Genomic DNA, 19,884 nt, shown 5'->3' with positions numbered 1-19,884 from the left:
TAATTGATTTGACTTATTATTCATCTCATTAGCTTGCTATTTATTTTAATTGTAGGTTTGAGGGAATAAAAATAAAAGAAAATCAGAAGCAAAGATCTTGGAATTAAACCCAAGTCAGGACACTTGCTCTGAATTTTTTATTCAAATGAGGGATAGAAGGGGTAGTACGCTGAAGAGAAAAAGGAAAGAAAATGCTGATGCACTTTTGTTGTGTTTAAATAAAACACATGAGTTTGTGATTAAAAGTGAAGGGATGAAAATAGTATCATTCCAAATAAAGTAGTATGCGTGTAAGAATGTATATTTAGGGCTAGGGACATGACTCAAGTGGTAGAGTACCTGCCTGGCAAGCAGAAAAGTCCTGAGTCCAAACTGCAGTATCGCAACACCAATGAAAGTTAAATTATCTATTTTTCTGAAGCTAAAGGAGAAGGAAAAATCTTCCTTATGGGGAGAGATTTTTCTTCTAAGGATTTAGAGGTAAAAATGTATGTGTATAGCAGATACTCTAAAATTCCTTCTCTGAAAGGCCTTTGGGGCTTTCTAAAATTCCAATTATTATTTTCTTGGTTTCATGAATAAATGGACGCCCCTCTGGTCACCAGACCCCAATGCTTGCTGGGGCAAGACACGTATCTAGTCAGTTGGAAACAAGTCTGAATATTTAGTCAGTTCGTTGGATTCTTAAGCTGTTCTTTGCTCTCCTCACTTGGGTTAGGATGGGTACGTAAGGGGTTTATCTGCTCGTTTTAGTCTTCCTGGCATGGAAAGGCCGTGAATACTGGTGTAGAATGGCACAAGTGAGATCATGCCCTTCCCAGCTGGGCACATTCTTGGCTGAGGCCTAGTACCAATCACATGTCAGATCAGTTTCTGCCAGGGTTGCTCTAGCTCAGCTGGAAATGTGCAGGTCATTCCTGCTGCACAGTGCTGGTAATATTTGCCTAGGGGGTCTCTGCTCCCTCTCCTAACAACTCTCCCAGGATCAGGTCCTCCGTGGACATGATCTGACACATGGGTTTGCAGCCCTCATCCAGCTGGCAAAAGAAGATCTGTTTTACAACAATGCGAATCCACTTCACACTTCTGGAACAGGCATTTTTAAATGGTCACAATGGTAAATGCTATGTTATGTATGTTCCTACTATAATAATTTTTCAAACTAGCTCTTTCTGTAGTTTCTTTCTTTGTTTATAAAGTCCTATCCCTTGATGAATTTATCCACTACTTCATATTGCTATAAGGTGTAGACAGTAAAGTTGAACTCGAATCAAAACATTCTCCCATATACTGGTTTATGAACTCAGGTCCTTAAACATATTAAATTTGTTTTCTCAAGTCCCCAGCCCTTTTTGCTTTAGCTATTTCTTCATATAGGAGTTCTTGATTTTGTCGGCCTGGACTACAACCGTTCTATTTCTACTTGCCAGATAGCTGTGATGACAAATCACCATTACAGCCAGTCTTATTGATTGAGATGAAGTTCTCAAGAACTTTTTGCTTGGGCTGGCCTTGAATCTTGATACTCCCAATTTCAACTCCCAGTATCTGGGTTTCATCATATGTAGTCTGTATTAAAATACTTGATTGGGGGGCCAGGAGTTTGGCCTAGTGGTAGAGTGCTTGCCTAGCATGCACAAAGACCCGGGTTCGATTCCTCGATACCACATACATAGGAAAAAACCCGGAAATGGTGCTGAGGCTCAAGTGGTAGAGCTCTAGCCTTGAAAAAGTTCAAGGACAGTGCTCAGGCCCTGAGCTCAAGCCCAGGACTGGCAAAAAAAAAAAAAAAATACTTGATTGGCTTTTTCCTTTTTCCTTAACCTTGATACATAGGAGTCTCAAATTTTCATGTTATTAGACTTCTAGTTTCTGCCTTTTTTTTTTCGGTCAGTTGTGAGGCTTGAACTCAGGGCCTGGGTGCTATTACTGAGCTTCTTTGCGCTCAAGGCTAGTATTCTACCTCTGGAGCCACAGTGCCACTTCTGGTTTTTGAGGGGTTAGTTGAAGGTAAGAGTCTCATAGACTTTCCTTGCCAAGATGGTTTCAAACCACAGTCCTCAGATCTAGCTTCTTCAGTAGCTAGGGTTATAGACATGGGCCACCAGCAACTGATTTTAAAACTATCAATATTGAAAAGGTCAGATAAATGCTTATGGATGAGAATATATTTTTACTGGCAGGTTTTTTTTCAGATTAATCTAATATTCAATACAATACAAATGTCAAAAATCAGGATTTTTGGTAGCATTGCTGAATAGGTCCTAAAGTTTATATAGGGATGCAGTGGAATTAGCCAAATAATTATGAAAAAGAGCAAATTCTGAATACCACATTTATACTTCATTATCTTATTTTAAAATTTATTACAAAGTAATAGTAATTGAGATAGTCCACTACTGGTGCTGTACCATATAGAACTATCACCTATATAGTATATAGGTACCAAGGTAATTCCATAGAAAAAGGATCTTTTCAATAATTTGATATCCATATACAAAATAAGCAAAACACAAACAAAAACCTCTGAACTCTGTCCTCATAAATATATATAAAAATTCACTCAAAATTGATCATGACTATAAATATGTTTGAATGATAAACTTCAAGAATTAAATATAAGAGGCTGGTGGCTCATGTCTGTAATCCTAGCTACTCAGGAGGCTGGGATCTGAGGATCAGGGTTCAAAGCCAGCATGGGCACAGAAGGACCTGAGACTCTTATCTCCAATTAACCTCTAAAAATTGGGAAGTGGGGCTTGGCACAAGGGTAGGACAGTAGCCTTGAGCTGAAGAGCTCAGGGACAATGACCAGGCCCAAGGGTAGGGTGGTAGCCTTGAGCTGAAGAGCTCAGGGACAGTGCCCAGGCCGAGTTCAAGCCCCATGACCCCCCCCACACACCCACAAACACATAAAAGAACTAATTATAGGAGATAGCTGTATATCCATCCTAACCTGTTTGCATATATACGTGTATATGTACATTATATATAATGCATATTGTATATATGTATGTACATATATTTATATATTTGTTGCAGACATGGTAAGATCTGAATGTCAGATCACTTTAGCTGGGTGTCAGTGGCTCACCTCTGTAAACCTAACAAGTCAAAAGGCTGAGGCCTTAAGATTAAGGCTCAAAGCCTGATTAGGTAGAAAAGTCTTTGAGATTCTAGCTCCAATTAATGAACAAGAAGTCAAACTGGAGATGTGGCTTAAGTGGTACAGCACCAGCTGTGAGCCAAACAAGCAAAAGAGCAGGGGTCCAAGTTCAAGGTTCTGGCACAACACATGCATACAGTGTGGTGTATGTGTGCATGCGTGTATAAAATGGGCTATTATTCAACCTTAAAATGGAGGAACATCTTGACATATGCTGCAGCAAGGATGAACTGTTAATGCATTCTGCTAAGTGAAAAATATAAACACAAAAGGACAACGTTCCATGACTTCACTTATATAAAGTACCTACTGTTGGAAAATTCCTAGAAAAAGAAAGAGAATAGTGGTTGCCAAAACCTGGGCTAAGGAGTTGATAGAGTTACTAATTAATCGTACAGTTTCTGAGATGATAAAAAACATCATAGAAATGATGGTGGTTTTAGAACACTGTCAACCTGGTACCACCGAATTATGCCCTTAAAATGGTTAAATGGTAAAAATTTGTTATTTACATTTCGCCACACTATAAAACTGATTTCTGAAGTCAGTCATGTGACAATGATCATGTGGCTGTGTTTACAGTGCATACTGGCTCTCTGAGTCTCTGAGACCTAGGGACACAGGGTAGGCAATGCCATCTCTTACCCTAAACAATGCAAAATATTTTGGGAAACAAATCGAAGAGTGTACACCTCCGGAAATCCCCTCCCAAGCGGCTAACCACAAAGGGAGGAAACACAACAGGGTGAAACTAAAAGTTTTCAGCCAAAGATCAAAGTCCACATTACTGCATTTTGTATAGATTAGCAGTACAAATCCACTAATCTACACCTAATCATAGGATTAGGGCACTGAAGCTTTCTTTGATTTGTCCTTTGCTCTTTATTCTAAGGACAATCTTGTTCTCACATGTGTTTTGAAACAAACTGTTTTGAAGCATTTGATTAAGGAGAAGCCACTTAAAGCTCAATATTAAGTCACTAGAATCAGGAGATACCCACTGCAGAGCTCTAAGACAGATAACAATTGAATTGATTTGCTGTTGTCACACTGATGTTACAGATGACCCTGAAGTGAGGTGGGGGGGGGGGAGGGATTGGATCATCTGGTTTCTGGTCATCATATGATGGTTAAGGGAGAAGGGCAAAAACTGGGCCTGTCTTCCCCCAGGGTCTCCAGTATCAGCTCTGTCTACCTCTGTCTACTTCTCCCTCTTGCTGCCCTTTCCACCCCCCTGGGATGCTGCCCACATGGAAAAGCTTGAGCTGTGTCTACACTTCTGAAGATGATGTGCTCCACCCCTCAAAGCTTTGGAGAGATAAATATAGACATAAAGCAGGAAGTCATCTCTATGTGGCTGAGCACCATCTACAAGAAGTTACTGACCCAAGATATTTTGAAGCTGAAGCATGGAGGAGCCTCTCTCATTCCCATAGACTGAATCCATGTGGGACTGGCGAGGCTTGTGCCAGATTCATCCCCAGGTCTTCTCGTTCAGACTGAGTTCAGGCCTGAAAATCTTTTTTCTAATACACTTCATATGCTGACATATGGTCCAAGCCATTCTTTGAAAAGTATTTTGGTAGAGGTTAAAGAAGAGGCAGAAAAACTCTCCTAAAGATGCTGAGCTAGCTAGGCTAAGGTGTCCTTATAGGGCTGACATTCTGTGACTAGAGTTAAATACAACAGGTGACTGAATATAGTCATCCATTGTCATCAGGCCAGATTCTGTGCAGGTCTCACTGTGGATATTATATCCACAGATCCTTAAGTTCTTGTCACAAATCCAAAAGGCTGTTACACGAATTAATGTGATTGTTACTCTGCTAACAGTGTCTCGTTTCCATTAGAAAGAACGCCTCAATTGTAACTCCTGCCTGCAGCTGAAATGTGTCCCCCAAAGTAATTTACATGTGAGTTTCTGCACCATTTCCTTTCAGAGTAATGAATTAGATGTAATTCAAGACGTTTCTTATCATAATGCCACTGGTGTCGTAAAGCCTGGTATTACTCTTGTCATAATACTCATGCTCAAATAAATTTGACAGAACAAGGTGATGTTATCTCTGGGTGCATGTTGTGTGTGTGAATATCTTCTATCTCTTGAAAGCATTACTCAGCTCTCCTTTTCTACCGTTTGAAAACTTTCACTGAAAATTTAATAGCAAGGGGCTGGAAAATGTGGCTTACTGGCAGAGTGTTTGTCTAGCATGGATGAAGCTCTGGGTTCGAGTCCTCAGTACCACATAAACAGAAAAAGGCAGAAGTGGCTCTGTAGCTCAGGTAGCCTTGAGTGGAAGAAGCTCAGGGACAGTGCCCAGGCCCTGAGTTCAAATGTCTGCTGCTGCCAGATTGCTCTATCTGTCACCCACAGTGCTCCACAGCCCATTTCCTTCCATTCAGTATATTCATTCCCTTGGGTGCTAACGCCTGCCCCCTGCGCCTTTGGCCTTAAATTGCCCTCACAAAGCCCTCCATCCTTCAGGATCCAGCTCTAAATCCTGTCCTAGGAAGTCTTTGCTGAAGGGGCTCATCCCAGCTATTTAAGTCCTGCTTTACTGAATTCTGCTATTACCATGAAGAACATGCAGATGTCACGTTCTTCTCTTGGGAAGAATTTACCTGTGCTTGAGCCCTGGGTTGGATCTGCAGCAACACACACACACACACACACACACACACACACACACACACACACACAGAAAGAAATGCTTGTTTCACTTCCTCCTGAGTAAACAAGTTATGAATAAGACATCTGAAAACTTAAACAACATTTTTAAATGCCTAGCAATTTGTAGGACCTGATGATATTACCAAGACTGGTGAAAAGTAATCCAAATATTTCTTATATTTCTTCCATTTGTCGCTTCCTATCCGCGTCCAAAACTCTTGGGCCTTGGCCAAGCTCTATACTATATTGTAATTCTTTGTTTGCTGTTTATTTGGTTTTGTAGAGGGTCTCATGATGTCGTGCAGGTTGGCCTTGATTCTTGATCCTCCTGTGTCAGCCTCCCAAATGCTGGGATTATACTTTGTGCCATCCACTCTGGCTGAGATATATCTTGAGGCTTGTCCTTCCTCACACTGCTTTTCCAGTGACTCTTCAAAAACCCAGACATGAAATAACTATTCTGTTTCCCTTACTCACTTAAGGCATGTGTTCTCAAACTCACCCATTCATCAGCTTTAGCAGTTCTGACCTAGTCACTGTACTCTTGGATGTTTAATAGATCCCTGTAACAAAATTAATTTACCTAGTAAATTAATGCATAGCAATGAAGATAAAACTATCCATGGTAATACCCAATAACATCTTTCTTTGTTTTTTATTTCTTAAATCAGTCATGGGGCTAGAACTCAGGGCCTGGGCACTGAAGTCAAGGCTACTTAAGGCTAGCGATCTACTACTTTGTACCACAGCACCATTTCTGCCTTTCTGGGGGTTAATTGGAGGTAAGACTCACAGACTTTTCCTGTCCAGGCTGGTAACCCTCAGATCCTCAGATCTCAGCCTCCTGAGTAGCTAGGGTTACAGACATGAGCCACCTGGACCCAACTTCCAATAATATTGTATATAATCCATCAAGGCACAGACAATCCCATGGCAGACACAGACTTGGGTAACAACTCAGTCTTTGGTGTAACATAATCTGATCTTTCATTTCAGTCTCTGTCCTTTTGTTGTCTGTATCCTCAGCTCTAGTGTGTTAAGCATGATTTGTCCACCTTATTGAGGTTTGTGGCCCTGTGCCACCTTGGTGTTCTTTTTTTCCCCAAGTCTCCAGGCATTGTTCCATCTCTCCAAGTGGCAGAAGCCTTCTCTTGGGGTCTTTACAACTACTTTTTGCCATGAAGCCAGCACTTACCACTCATTTTCCTTAAACAGACACTGGGTTTTGTCAACTCAAAGGCAGGGGTTGGGAGTCTGGCCTAGTGGTAGAGTGCTTTCCTCTTATGCATGAAGCCATGGGTTGGATTCCTCAGTACCACATACACAGAAAAAAGCCAGAAATGGTGCTGTGGCTTAAGTGGTAGAGCACTAGTCTTGAGAAAGCTCAAGGACAGCACCCAGGCCCTGAGCTCAAGCCCCAGGACTGGCAAAAGAAAAAAAAAAAAAACTGAACTGTATTGGTACCCTGGTTAGCTCATCTATCTAGTTGTCTTCTTCTATTGTCTGAGCTGGCCTATTTCACAACTCTGAGAAATAGAAGCCCACTTGAAGGAAGAAAATCCAAATAATTCTTATTACTAAATTGTGTTGGGGGAGAAGTAGGTAGTTTAATGTATTTCCCTCCTCCACTGTAGACAAAACTAATTTTGTATCTGTGATGCAAAATTCATTTCAGCATTTTCTGATGTGATTATCTATTTATCAGGTCTTTGGAATCTCCTCTAAAGTAGCTGTGATGCCTTTCTGGTTCCCTTGTTAGTGAATTAAGTAAGATCTTTGACATATGTTCATTGTCTATTTATTGAGTCATGGTTTTTTACTTTCATTAAAAAAAAATTATTCTTGGGCTGGGAGTTTGGCCTAGTGGTTAAAGTGCTTGCCTAGCATGTACAAAGGCCCGGGTTCGATTCCTTGGTACCACATATATAGAAAAAAAAGCCGGAAGTGGTGCTGAGGCTCAAGTGGTAGAGCTGTAGCCTTGAGAAAGTCCAAGGACAGTGCTCAGGCCCTGAGCTCAAGCCCAGGACTGGCAACAACAACAAAAAATTATTCTTTAGGGCCAGACATAGTGGTGGATGCCTGTAATCTCAGCAATTTAGGAGGCAGAGATTAGGAGGGTTACCAGTTCACAAGACCAGCCAGAAGAAAACAAAAAGTTATCAGGAGTCCAATCTCAATCAACAAGCTGCATGTGGGAACATAGACTTGTAATCCTGACAACACAGGAGACATACATAGGAAGATCATGGTCCAGGTTTGTCTGGGGAAAAAATGTTGAGAGCCTATCTGAAAAATAACTATAACAGAAAAGGGCTGAGGAGGGGGGTATGGCTGAAGAGGTACAGTGCTTGTCTAGCATGTTCAAGGCCTTGAGTTCAAACCTTAGTATCATCTAAACAAAACAAACAAAAACATCCTCTAGTAGTGACCTGGTACTGAGTTTGGCACAAAGTAGGCAAGATACCCAATGAACATCTGTTATTAATTAGGTAGATAAATTTAAATAAGTAGTCTTTGCCATGGTCAATATCAAGTACTGAGGTCTGGATGAGTAGTAGGATATTTAGTGACCACCCCAGGGTTGAAATTCAAATTTTAAAAAGTCCCCTAATCATTTAGGAAATGTCAGCAAGAATAGCTGCTGTGATGTGAATATGAGTGGTCTTGTGTGGCAGGATGGCCTGAGTAGCCCAGAGCTGTCTGTGTGGAATACAGGACAATGCAAGCCTTTTGTCACATGACTTTTTTCCTTTCCTGTCAATGTTTACAGATCCAAGGACTGTCTGCAGGTAAATTCCTGGACCAGGTCTTTTCAAACTTGTTTGTCTATGAATTGTATCAGTCTGGCATTTTTATTTGGCATCTACAATCAAGTTGTGTAAAAGATAAGAACAAACCTATGAGTCAGTTTCCACATCTGTGAGTGTTTTGAGGATGACATCAGCAGGGTTTTGAAGACTGAAACCACCAATTTCCTGCAGATTATCTGGATTCAAAAAGATCTTGATCACTTTCAAGTAAGGAGAAAAAAACTCCTAAGGATATTATCCACATACATGCATGAACTTGAAGGAATATTTAAAGCCAGGTCTCTACTTTCAATTTTTCTCCATTTTTTTTTGTAAAAAAATGATTGTTGAGATAGAAAGGAAGCTTCTTTATTTTGTTCTCAGAAACGAATGTAGCACTATTCAGAGTGCTATGTTACTCACATATTACATATTCATTGGTCAATGACAGACATCTATACAAATGTGTTTCCATAATATTCTTATCACCTAGTAATTTCACAGCCATCTCACTTTGTGTAAGTACACTTTCATGTTCATATAAAGAACAAAATCAGCCAGGCGCCAGTAGCTCACAGCTGTAATCTTAGCTATTTAGGAAGCTGAGATCTGAGAATCATGGTTCAAAGCCAGCCCAGGCATGAAAGTCCATGAGACTCTTATCTCCAGTTTACAACCAGAAAACTGGAAGCGGTGATGGGGCTCAAAGTGGTAGGGTGCTAGCCTTGAGCTAAAGAGCTCAGTCACAGTGCCCAGGCTCAGAATTCAAACCCCATGAACAACCAAAAAAATCATCTAATAATGTATTCTCTGACTGTCAAGCAATGAGTGACTGAACATTCACCTGCTTTCATACATTATACCGTTAGCTACTTTTTTTTTTCTTTTTAGTGGTACTGGGTTTTGAATGCAGGGGATCTTGTGCTTGCTAGGTGGGTGCTCTACTGCATGAGCCATATTCCAAGTATGAAACAAGCACTTACTGGGTAGTTTTTAGAACAGGGTCTCACTTCAGGTCCAGGCACACACCTAAGCCTTTCATCAAGCCAGCCCCTGATTAAAATGGAGTCTCCAAGACTTTTCTGTCTAAGGTGGCCTCAAATCACAACCCACACATTCTCAGCCTCCAGGTATCCAGGACTATAGAGATGAGCCACCACTACCCAGCTTTGTCTTCTACCTTTTTACTGGAACAGAAATAGATGCTCAGAGAAATTAAATAACTTACTCAAGGTGATACCATTAATATGTAGCAACATCAAGGTTCATATTCAGGGCTAATTTTAAAGGTCATGTTTTTTTTTCTACTATGCTAGCATGCCCTAGAACAGAACTGAAAATCACATCATAGATATATTAACATTTGATTGACAGATGAACTAGACCAATCACAACATGTAATGTCAGTCCAGGGTATAAGATGAGGGTGGTGGGGGAGAATGAATGAGGTTATAAAATAGCTAGGTAGAAAATAGGGTTGGGGTAGGTTGAAAGAAGGTAGGCACTCACCCCGAGAAGTAAGAGTGGAAAGAAGGTAGTTAATCATCAATTCAGTGGCCAGCTAAGCTACATCAAGAAAGTATCAGATGAAACTAGTAAGGATAGTCTCAAAGTAAATAACGCAGATCTTCCTTTTAACTTATTCTCAAATAAGTGATGTAAACAACACATGGAATCAGGTAGGCTTAGGAGATTTTTTTTTTTTAAGGCCTGTTGATTATAAATAAGAATCCAACAAAGGGGCTGGGAGTTTAGCCTAGTGGTTAAAGTGCTTACCTAGCATGCACAAAGGCCCGGGTTCGATTCCTTGGTACCACATACATAGAAACAAGCCGGAAGTGGTGCTGAGGCTCAAGTGGTAGAGCTCTAGCCTTGAGAAAGTCCAAGGACAGTGCTCAGGACCTGAGCTCAAGCCCAGGACTGGCAAATAAATAAATAAAAGAATCCAACAATGACTTAATTTCCATACTTGGCACACATGGGTAACAGACTAAATCTGATTGGGAAAGGCTGTCCAAGTTCAGCCAAGTATGAAACAAGCATTTGTATTGATAAGGGAGAGAGCTAGTGTTTATTGCTCACCGTGTGCCTGTCACTAATTGTTCTGACGTACATCAAAGCCTTTCACTCTGGCTACAACTCTATACAAACTACATTTCAGTAGTTCTGTAACTTACTCAAGGTTATAACAACCGTACCCAGAAGCACTTTCTGGATCCACAGTTTGTGCTGTGAGCCATCAGACTGCATTCTGAACTTAACCCAGAAAGACTCAGGACTACCTGGCCAGCCACGCCAGCAGCTTGCGTTTGTCCCCAAAGTACCTCGGGTTTTCCTTGGAATTAATGGCCTTGGATGTAAGTGAGGACTGAAGCGTGTCTCTACTGCTTTGCTTCTCTTAAATGGGCTCCTTCTGGAATGGGGAACTGCATCCTCTCTGTGGTCAGTATGGAGACTGTGGGTAGCAGTTTAACCTGGAGGAAACCAGATGGTTCCTGCCTAAAAAACAATCATTTCCAAGATTCATTAGTCACCACACATGAACGTTACGCGGCTTGTTTCAGGGCTGGGAAGGAACCCAGGGCCCTGGGCCTGCTAGGCCTGCGCTCTGTCAAGAGATAGGAGGGAGCGGGTGGCTTGGCCTGGTGCAGCCGGGAGCTGCGGGCTCCCCTGATCCGCGTGAGCCCAGCCTCCTCCCACGACCCCGGGAAGCCCCGACGCCCCACCCGGGCGTCGTTGCTCCACCGCTTCCTCCAGCAGAGGAACCACCCGTCTCTTCCTGCCCCACAGGGTTTGAAGCGCGCGCCACGCCGGGTGGAGGGGGAGGCGGGGAGGTGGAGGAAGGCACCGCCGCACGCATGCGCGTGTGGAGACCCCGCCTCCAGGCCGCGCCTCCGACACCCCTCCCTGTTAGCCACGCCCTCGCCTAGGCCACACCCCCCAAGGCCCCGCCCCTCGGCGGGGCGGTGGCGGCCTCCTCGGGTAAACCTGTCTCACCGGCACGGAGCGGAGCTTCCTCCCGTGAGGTCCGCCGAGTTTTCCTTCCGCCACTGCAGCTCGGAGCTCGGCAGGGGCGAGCGGAAGGTGTCTGCGAGTGCCGGCCCCGCGCGGGAGGCAGGGTCGCCCGCGCGAGCCATGTCTCTGTGGGGGGAGCCGCTGCAGGCCTCGTCGCCCCCGGCTTCACAGCAGCCCCCGGCCGCGGTCTCGGGGCCGCCGCCCGCCTGTCCCGCGGGCGCGACCCTCAACCGTCTGCGGGAGCCCCTGCTGCGGAGGCTCAGCGAGAGCTTGGACCGTGCACCCGAGGGCCGGGGATGGAGGCGACTGGCCGAGCTGGCGGGGAATCGGGGGCGACTCCGGCTCAGGTGAGCCCGGCCCGGGGCGCGGGTGGGACGGGACCCCGAGCCGGGCGCGCGACACAGAGCTGGGGCACGGAGGCAGGGGGGCACCGGGCCCGGAGAGTGTCGACCCCCTGCTGGGAGAATCCGAGCCCGGTCGAGACCCGGGAGGGCGGGCGGGGGATGCCAGCTGGGCCCCCTCAGGTGGGAGGGAAGGGGCCGAAACGGCCCGCAAACCCTCCACCCCTGGAGGGCAGGGAGTCGAGGTAGACACCAGGGCGTAAAGTGCCAGCCCTCCCTCAGAGCCAGGGGGATCGACACCTCACAGGGAGAAGGCAAGGGGGAAAGGCGGACTCTGACCGTCAGAGCAAGTTACCAAGTTCTCTTCTTGACATGAAACACTTTTCCATACGAGAGAAGAAAAGGACAGAACTTTTCTGTGGATGATACCACCATTCCTACACAGTAACAGATTGTTGTTGTTTTTGCAGAAATAATTAGGAAAATGTCATTAGTTTACGATTTGAAACGTTCTTTATGTTGTGGGTTCTGCTGCGAGTCCTGACCGACCCATCAGCCTCCGCCTTCCCAGTGCTGGGACTGCAGACCTGTGCCACCAAACCTAGTCTTATGTTTTGGCTTAATCGTAGGGCTGGATTCTTCTGTATGTATCCTGTATCTAGTCTGGTGTAGTCTCACAGGTCACAAATTTCCACAAATTACACCTCTGAAAGAATGAATTAAGTCGGGCAGTGGTGGAGCACGCCTGTAATCCTAGCTACTCAGGAGGCTGAGATGGGAGGATTGCAGTTCAAAGCCAGCCGGGGGAGGAAAGTCTGTGCAACTCTTATCTCTAGTTAACCACAGAAAGTTGGAAGCAGAACTGTGGGTCAAGTGGTAGAGCACTAGCCTTGCGCACAAAAGCTCAGAGACAGAGCCTAAGGCCCAGAGTTCTAGCTCCAGGACCTGCACCCACGTACACACATGCACACACACACACACACACACACACACACACACACACACGCACGGTAAACTAGTGAAGTCTTCCAAGCAGACAGAATACAAACTAAATATTAGGAGAATATATTTAGGTTTTGAGTATGCAAACAAAATGCAGAAGCCTATAAATTCTTAGATTTCTAGACTTAATCATAGTAACAAGGATTTGTCTTTGAGGACAGATGACCAGCATTGTAGTTAGGGAAAGGCTCTGTGCTCTCTGGTAATAAGCATTGCTATTTGGTGAAGGTGTCTATAAGACTCTTCCAGGAAGAAGCATAGTAGTATAGGGAGGAGGGAAAGTATTGGTCCAGATGTTGTAGGCACCAAAAGCTTCGTCTGTGGAAGCTGATCAGTGGGGAGGTAGGTTTTGCAAGATAGAGGAGAGTTTTACCAATCTACCAGGATCAAGTTTCACATTGGGAATATTATCTGCCTCATACCTAATGAGATCAGAGGAATTAAATAAGCTGAGAACTTTCTGACAACCAAAGCGGAAGAGTGAACTAGAATGTAAGGGAAAAAAAAAATGTTTTACAAAGTGATTTTATACTGTTGGGAGAATGATATCAGTGACCGTAAAAGATCATAAATATGTTTTTTTTTTCTCTTATCAGATATAGGAATTGTAGTTGAAGGTTCTAGTCCAAGTGGATAACCGACTCTGGGGAATGTAAGATGCTTTCCTACAGTCACTGTTTAATATTCAAGCTCATGGTCCAAATTCTGCATGTTTGCGTCTTCAGTTTCTTTTTTTTCTCATTACTTTTTCCTCCTAAAACTCTTTTTTGGGGGGGTTGTTTGTTTGTTTGTTGGGGTTTTGTTTGTTTGCTTTTTGGCCAGTCTTGGGTTTGAGCTCAGGGCCTGAGCACTGTCCTTTTGCTTTCTCAAGGCTAGAGCCCTACCACTTGAGCCACAGCACCACTTCTGGCTCTTTTTTCTCTATGTATGTGGTACCGAGGAATCGAACCTGGGTCTTTGTGCGTGCTAGGCAAGCACTCCACCACTAGGCCAAACTCCCAGCCCAGCCCCATAAAACTCTTTATATATTTCCTCAAACTAGGTAGGAACTATCCCCACTGTCCACTGGGGATACATTATTCAGATGGTTATTGCTGATTCAAAATGAATCCTTTCATGCGGTTAGTTTGCTAGAATCGCTAATCATGGGAACGCCCTACATATAACTCTAGATTCCATTCCAAACTAATTTACTGTTAGACACCACTGCTGTCAGTTTAGATAAGCACAGATTTTCTCTGCCTTGCCCAATCTGTATAATTTTCGTGATGTCTAAGTTATTTAAGCTCCAAGGATGTCAGAGCTTTCTGGTACTATAAAATGCCTGAGTTCTGTAAGCAAGGTGCTTAGAAATGGGACTATGGAAGAGAAACCCCCCCTCCCTGGCAAAGCCCATAATTTCATGTCTGCTGCATAGGAGGTGTTGTTTTTAGCAGCAGAAATCTTATCCTCTAGCAGCTGAAAGTAGGGATGAGAATACATACTAAAAAACTGAAAAGATGAACAAATGTAGCACTCTGTCCTATGTTGAAAATGAACTATGCACTTTGTAGGTGGGGACAGGAGGGAGACACAGGGAAAGAGTGAGGGAAGAAATGACATTGCCCCAAAAGAAATGTACTCATTGCCTGACTTACATAACTGTAACCCCTCTCTATATCCATTCACAATAATGATTTTTTAAGTCTGTAACAGAATGTTCTGTCCTTATCTCCATCTTCTCTGTCTCTGAGTTTTGGAGTGCCTTAAGGCTTAGTCTTTGTATCTCTTCATCTCTTCCTGGTTTTATGCTTCAGTCTTCTGGCTTTACAGACATTTTTAAGTTATCTCTTCTTTGAACTCCAGAGTACAGGTAAATGTTTACCAGCTCCTCTTGATTATAGTACCTCTAGTTGCCCTGTGTATCTATTGGGCCTTACCTGTCCTCTGATTTCTTTTAGTTTTCTTCAAAACACTTGGACAGGTGTGCGTTATATCTGTCTGTCCCCTAAAATGAAAACTTTAGAAGAATTTTGTCCACTGCTGGATCCTTAAATACCTGTGAGGTGAAATATACAATTTAGATAATTAACAAATGAACTAAATCAATGAATAAAGATTACAGAGAGTGTACTCAAGAGGAGAAACAAAACCTAAAAGCAGTCCTGTGGTTTGTGCCCAAAAGGCATATATGTTTCATTTGATTATGTATTTCTAAAGGTATAAGTAAAAATACGTTTTTAAAGCAATAGTCCTTTTGCTTCAGTAATAAAGCGAGTTTTTTCAATTCCAAATTAGAATTTTCAAAAGCCACTTCAAAGCACACTCTTACAGGAATGTAACTAAAAAAAGAAAGATAAAAGCTAAGTATGTATATATCACCTTAGTTGAAAGGCTGTACCTTCCAGAAAATCAATAAGATGAAAGGAAGATGCAATATCTTACCCTCCTATATGCCTCTTGGAAGAAAAATCGTCTATTTCAATTTGATCTTTGTTCTTTGAACAATAAAATTGATTTTTCATTTCTCTGCATCAAGTAAACATCAGTTATCACTTGTTTGCATTTGATGAGATGACTTAATTTTGTGTATTAAATCCTAGTAAACTTAGGCATTAGAAGATATATTCTGAAGATGGCCCTTTTTATTTGTAAACTTTGTTAATCATTTGAAAAAATTGAAATCTTAAAATTATTTCTAATATGTGATCTTGATGTGAGCATTTTTTTTTCTGTAACATTGACTTTTTCTAGTTTTGTTTTTTTTTTGTACTGGTCAGGGGCTTGAACTTAGGGCCTGGGCCCTGAGCTTAAGGCTAGCACTTTACTACTTGAGCCATAGCTCCATTTCCAGCTTTTTGGTAGCTAATTGAAGATAAGAGTCTCATGGAATTTCCATACTTGGGCTAGCTTCAAACTAGCATCTTCAGGTCTTAGCCTCCTGCATAGCTACGATTACAAGCCTGGCACCTTCTATTGTCATTTTTGAGAAACTTACTTTTTCACTAGCATACACACACACAAATATATATATATATATATATACATACATACATACATACATACATACATATGCTCCTGTGCCATTATTTAAGATGTATTGACTCTAAATGGTATGAGGGCATATTCCTTTCAGAGGCAGCAGAATCTAGCATTCTAGTGCCTTCACTTTTGGTCATCTTTTCTTTACCATTTTCAAGAGTAGAGAGATGTTTTAGTCCTTCTCTTCCTTATTTTCAAACTAAAGGCCTAATTCTTGATCAGTACCAAGACCAAATTTTTCCCACATCCAGTTTCAAGGCATCGCTCCCCTTGGGAGCTTGAATGGGAGAAGTAAGTAAAGAGGAAGATGATGGAGGAGAAGGAGGAAGGCGCACTAGCATTCACGATGTAAATAGCTTCACATCACTCTGCCAACCTGTGGATTTTTCTCTATGAAACCTACAGTGAAGCAACTAACCTAGCAGTCTTATCATTCTAAGTATGTTGCTGACTTGAATTACATCTGTCATTTTCAGTTGTCTGGACCTGGAGCAGTGTTCTCTTAAGGTACTAGAGCCTGAGGGAAGCCCAAGCCTGTGCTTACTAAAATTAATGGGTGAAAAAGGATGTACAGTCGCGGAACTGAGCGACTTCCTGCAGGCTATGGAACACACCGAAGTTCTTCAGCTTCTCAATCCCCCAGGTAGGTGAGAATTTAAGTTCTTTTTTTTTTTTTTTGCTGAAAGTCTGATGATTTTTTGCTGTCCTATAAAGAGAGATTTGCTTAGCAGTAGATTAGTAAGGTGAGTTCTGTCTAAAATTATGTCAGTCTCTTCATAGAACAAGATTTTCAGGTCCAAATGAGAAACTAGCTTTTATTCTAACTAGAGGAGGAACTTCATTTACTTTTCTATATTCCATTTAGCTCCTGTGGAATACCAGCAAGACGTAACTTTGAGATATATTCTATGAAGTTTTTCTTAGTGTGATTATTGACTGATTTGGGCAGTATTAGAGTTTCAACCCAGGGCTTTGCCTTGCTAGACAGGGGCATACTTAAGCTCTACTTGAGCCAGACTTCCAGCTCTTTCTGCTCTAATTGTTCTTGAGCTAGGGCTTAGCTTTTTGCCCAGGCTAACTTGGTATTACAGCTTGGATAATAGGTGCATGCCAAGGTAATGGTCTTGTGAACTTTTATTCTGGGCTAAGCTCAAAGCACAAGCTATTTTTATGTATTTATTTTCGTTACAGTTGCTTTTGTGTTGGTGGTAGTGGTGGTGTTTTGTTTTTTGGGAGGTTCTGTTTTTTGAGATAGAGTCTCACTGTGTGAGCTGGGCTTGAACTCCTGACACTCTTTCCTTTACTCCCAGGTGCTGGGATTATAGGCATGTACCACCATGCGCAGATAGCATGTGCTTTGATAGCAGAGAAATACTTAGGGCATTAATCTAGGAGCCAGATTTAGTGGTCACTACCATAAACTCTAAGGTGAGGGCTGAAATTTATGATTTCTTAGCTCTGGACCTAAAACCTTTTCGAAAGGAGTCAGTCGGACTGAGGTTTCACTTTTCTTGCACACACACACACACACACACACACACACACACATGTGTACACATTGGTGCTCTCCCTCCCTCTCTCCCCATCTTCTATCCCTCCCTTTTCCCTTCCCTTTTCTTCCATCTCGCTCTTACTCCCTTCTTGCTGTATATCCCAGGGTGGCTTCAGTCATCTTGAGTGTTTGAATTACAGGCATACAGCACTGTACCTGGCTTCTTTTCTTTCTTGCTGGGTTTGCCAGTCTTACCTGAGTTAGTCTTACCTGAGTTGTGTTAGAACAATTGCTTCTGATTTTTATGTGTTACTGATATCTGTATCCATTTTCCAGCACTACTAAGTTGTTTTCCTATTCTTATTCTTTTCATAATCTCAGAATCAGAAGTTAAATGAATGTACTAAAATTATTTTGAATAGTTTTGGGAAATGTTTAGACCTTTATTATTTAAGCTTCCAAAGCAATACTGGAATTTTAAAATATTTATTACTTACTGGTTTTTATGAGATCAAATTCATTATATGGTCCAGGCATGCATCCAGAACTGACATCTATCTTCTTCATAAATGTAAATAAATTTAAATGTACAATTCAAGATGTTTTTGGCTCTTGAATCTTCAAAATCATTTTGAATAAAGATTTATAGGCTTGATTTTAAGTAGTTATATAAATCACAGAATAGTTTCTTAAGGAACTTTCAAAGCAGAGGTAGAAAATAGGGTACATGAAAGATAATTTTCATTTTTATGGGTTTCATCAGGATGAATCATTTCTTTCTGCTCCCATTTCCATGATTTATAAATACTAGTTCTTTTTAGTTACAAGAAATAGACATATAATTCTTTACATAAAAGATGCTTCACCAAGGGACCTGTTAGATGGCTAAAACAAGGTCATATGCTTTCAGTGGCATTTTTTGACTTTTTTTAAAATTTCATAGTAGCTTTTTAAAAATTGGACCCAGGGTAGCATACTTGTTCTTATGTTTTCACATAATTTGTGGGAGGTAGTACTAAACACAGGTTCTCATCCTTGCTAGTCTGGTACTCTACTGCCAGACTGAGTCTTGCCTCTAGCTTGCTTTTTGTGGTTATTTTGAAAATAGAGTCTAATGAACTTTCTTGTCCAAGCTAACATCAAACTGGGATCCTCTAGATATCAGCCTCTTGAGTAGCTAGGATTACAAGCATGTACCACAGGTACCCAACCTTCCATATTTTTTTTTTTGCTAGTCCTGAGGCTTGGATTCAGGGCCTGAACACCATCCTTCCTGAAGGCTAGCACTCTACCATTTGAGCCACAGCACCATTTCTGGCTTTTCCTGTGTATGTGATACTGAGGAATTGAACCCAGAGCTTCATGCATTCTAGGCAAGCACTCTACCACTAGGCCATGCTCTGGGCCCCTTCCATATCTATTTTTTTGTTCGTTTTAATGTAAGAAAGTTACAGACTATTGAATTTTATTCCTTTTTTGGTGTGTATGCTGCTACTGGGGCTTAAACTCAGGGCCTGTCCATAGGCGCTGTCCCTGAGCTGCTTCTGTTGGAGGCTAGTTCTCTAGTTGAGCCACAACTCCACTTCCAGCTCCTTTTGGTAGTTTAATGGAGATAAGAATCTCATAGACTTTTCTGCTCAGGCTGGCCTGGAACCATGATCTTCAGATTCAACCTCCTAAATGGCTAGGATTACAGGTACAAGCCACTGGTTCTCAGCTTTGAATATTATTCTTCAGCATTCTTCAAACCTTCACTTGACATTTTATCTTCGTACTTGTGGGAAATGCAAACATTTAAATTTTACCAGCAAATATTTATGTAGAAAATGAGATTTCTAAAAATTGTCATTTGACCAAAGCAATAATTTGTTACTCACAAAAGTAGAATTAAAAACTAGGGCCACTGACCATAACCTGAACTCAGTGTCATTTTCATAATACTAGAAAATTTCTAAATTGTTTGCAAACTTACTGATTCTTACTTTCATTGCCTTTTTGATCAATGGGCTTTAATTTTTTCCTTCTAACCAAGTGAAATACTTAGTAAGACACTATATCTTGTCTAGAAGGGACTTTTCTTGTTTCATAGATGTCAGGAAATTGGCAGTAATTGCCAAAAAGATAATACAAAGAAGAGAGAGATGGGAATAAGGGTAAGGAAGAAGTCAAGATAGAAAGGAGTGGGGAAGTGAGGGCTGAGAGAATGTGTTGCTGGGTGAGGAGTGTTCAGTCTTGGGCAGCGTTGGAGGGGCAGTGTAGGAGGAAAGAACGTGATGTGGGAGAGTAGAGTTAGCCACAGTAGATGCTATGTGAATTGACTTGGAAGAGGAACCCAGCGGACATAACATTAGTTGTGTAATTAGGGAGGGAGTTGAAGAAAGAGGAAT

General features: G+C 42.0%; 2 protein-coding genes across 3 annotated transcripts in view; one reads left to right on the top strand and one right to left on the bottom strand.

Annotated features, from left to right (window-relative positions):
- Window positions 1–8,816, bottom strand: part of Alpk2 (alpha kinase 2) — a 111,961-nt gene extending 103,145 nt beyond the window's left edge. Inside the window, exon 1 of the mRNA XM_090353026.1 lies at window positions 8,735–8,816. The gene's annotated coding sequence lies outside the window, so the exon portion shown is untranslated. The remainder of the gene's footprint in view (window positions 1–8,734) is intronic.
- A 2,934-nt stretch (window positions 8,817–11,750) lies between these two features.
- Window positions 11,751–19,884, top strand: part of Malt1 (MALT1 paracaspase) — a 51,708-nt gene continuing 43,574 nt past the window's right edge. For both annotated transcript variants that reach the window (XM_090353025.1, XM_090353024.1), the window contains exons 1-2: window positions 11,751–11,988; window positions 16,482–16,648. In XM_090353025.1, coding sequence (XP_090209151.1) covers window positions 11,762–11,988; window positions 16,482–16,648 — 394 coding nt within the window. In that variant the 5' untranslated portion in view covers window positions 11,751–11,761. The remainder of the gene's footprint in view (window positions 11,989–16,481; window positions 16,649–19,884) is intronic.

The sequence above is a fragment of the Megascapheus bottae genome, chromosome 19 (genome assembly GCF_031878675.1).
Source record: "Megascapheus bottae isolate mThoBot1 chromosome 19, mThoBot2.hap1, whole genome shotgun sequence".
NCBI lineage: Eukaryota > Metazoa > Chordata > Mammalia > Rodentia > Geomyidae > Megascapheus > Megascapheus bottae.
The sequence above is the reverse complement of the archived record's forward strand: the minus strand, read 5'-3'. Positions and strand labels throughout refer to the sequence as shown.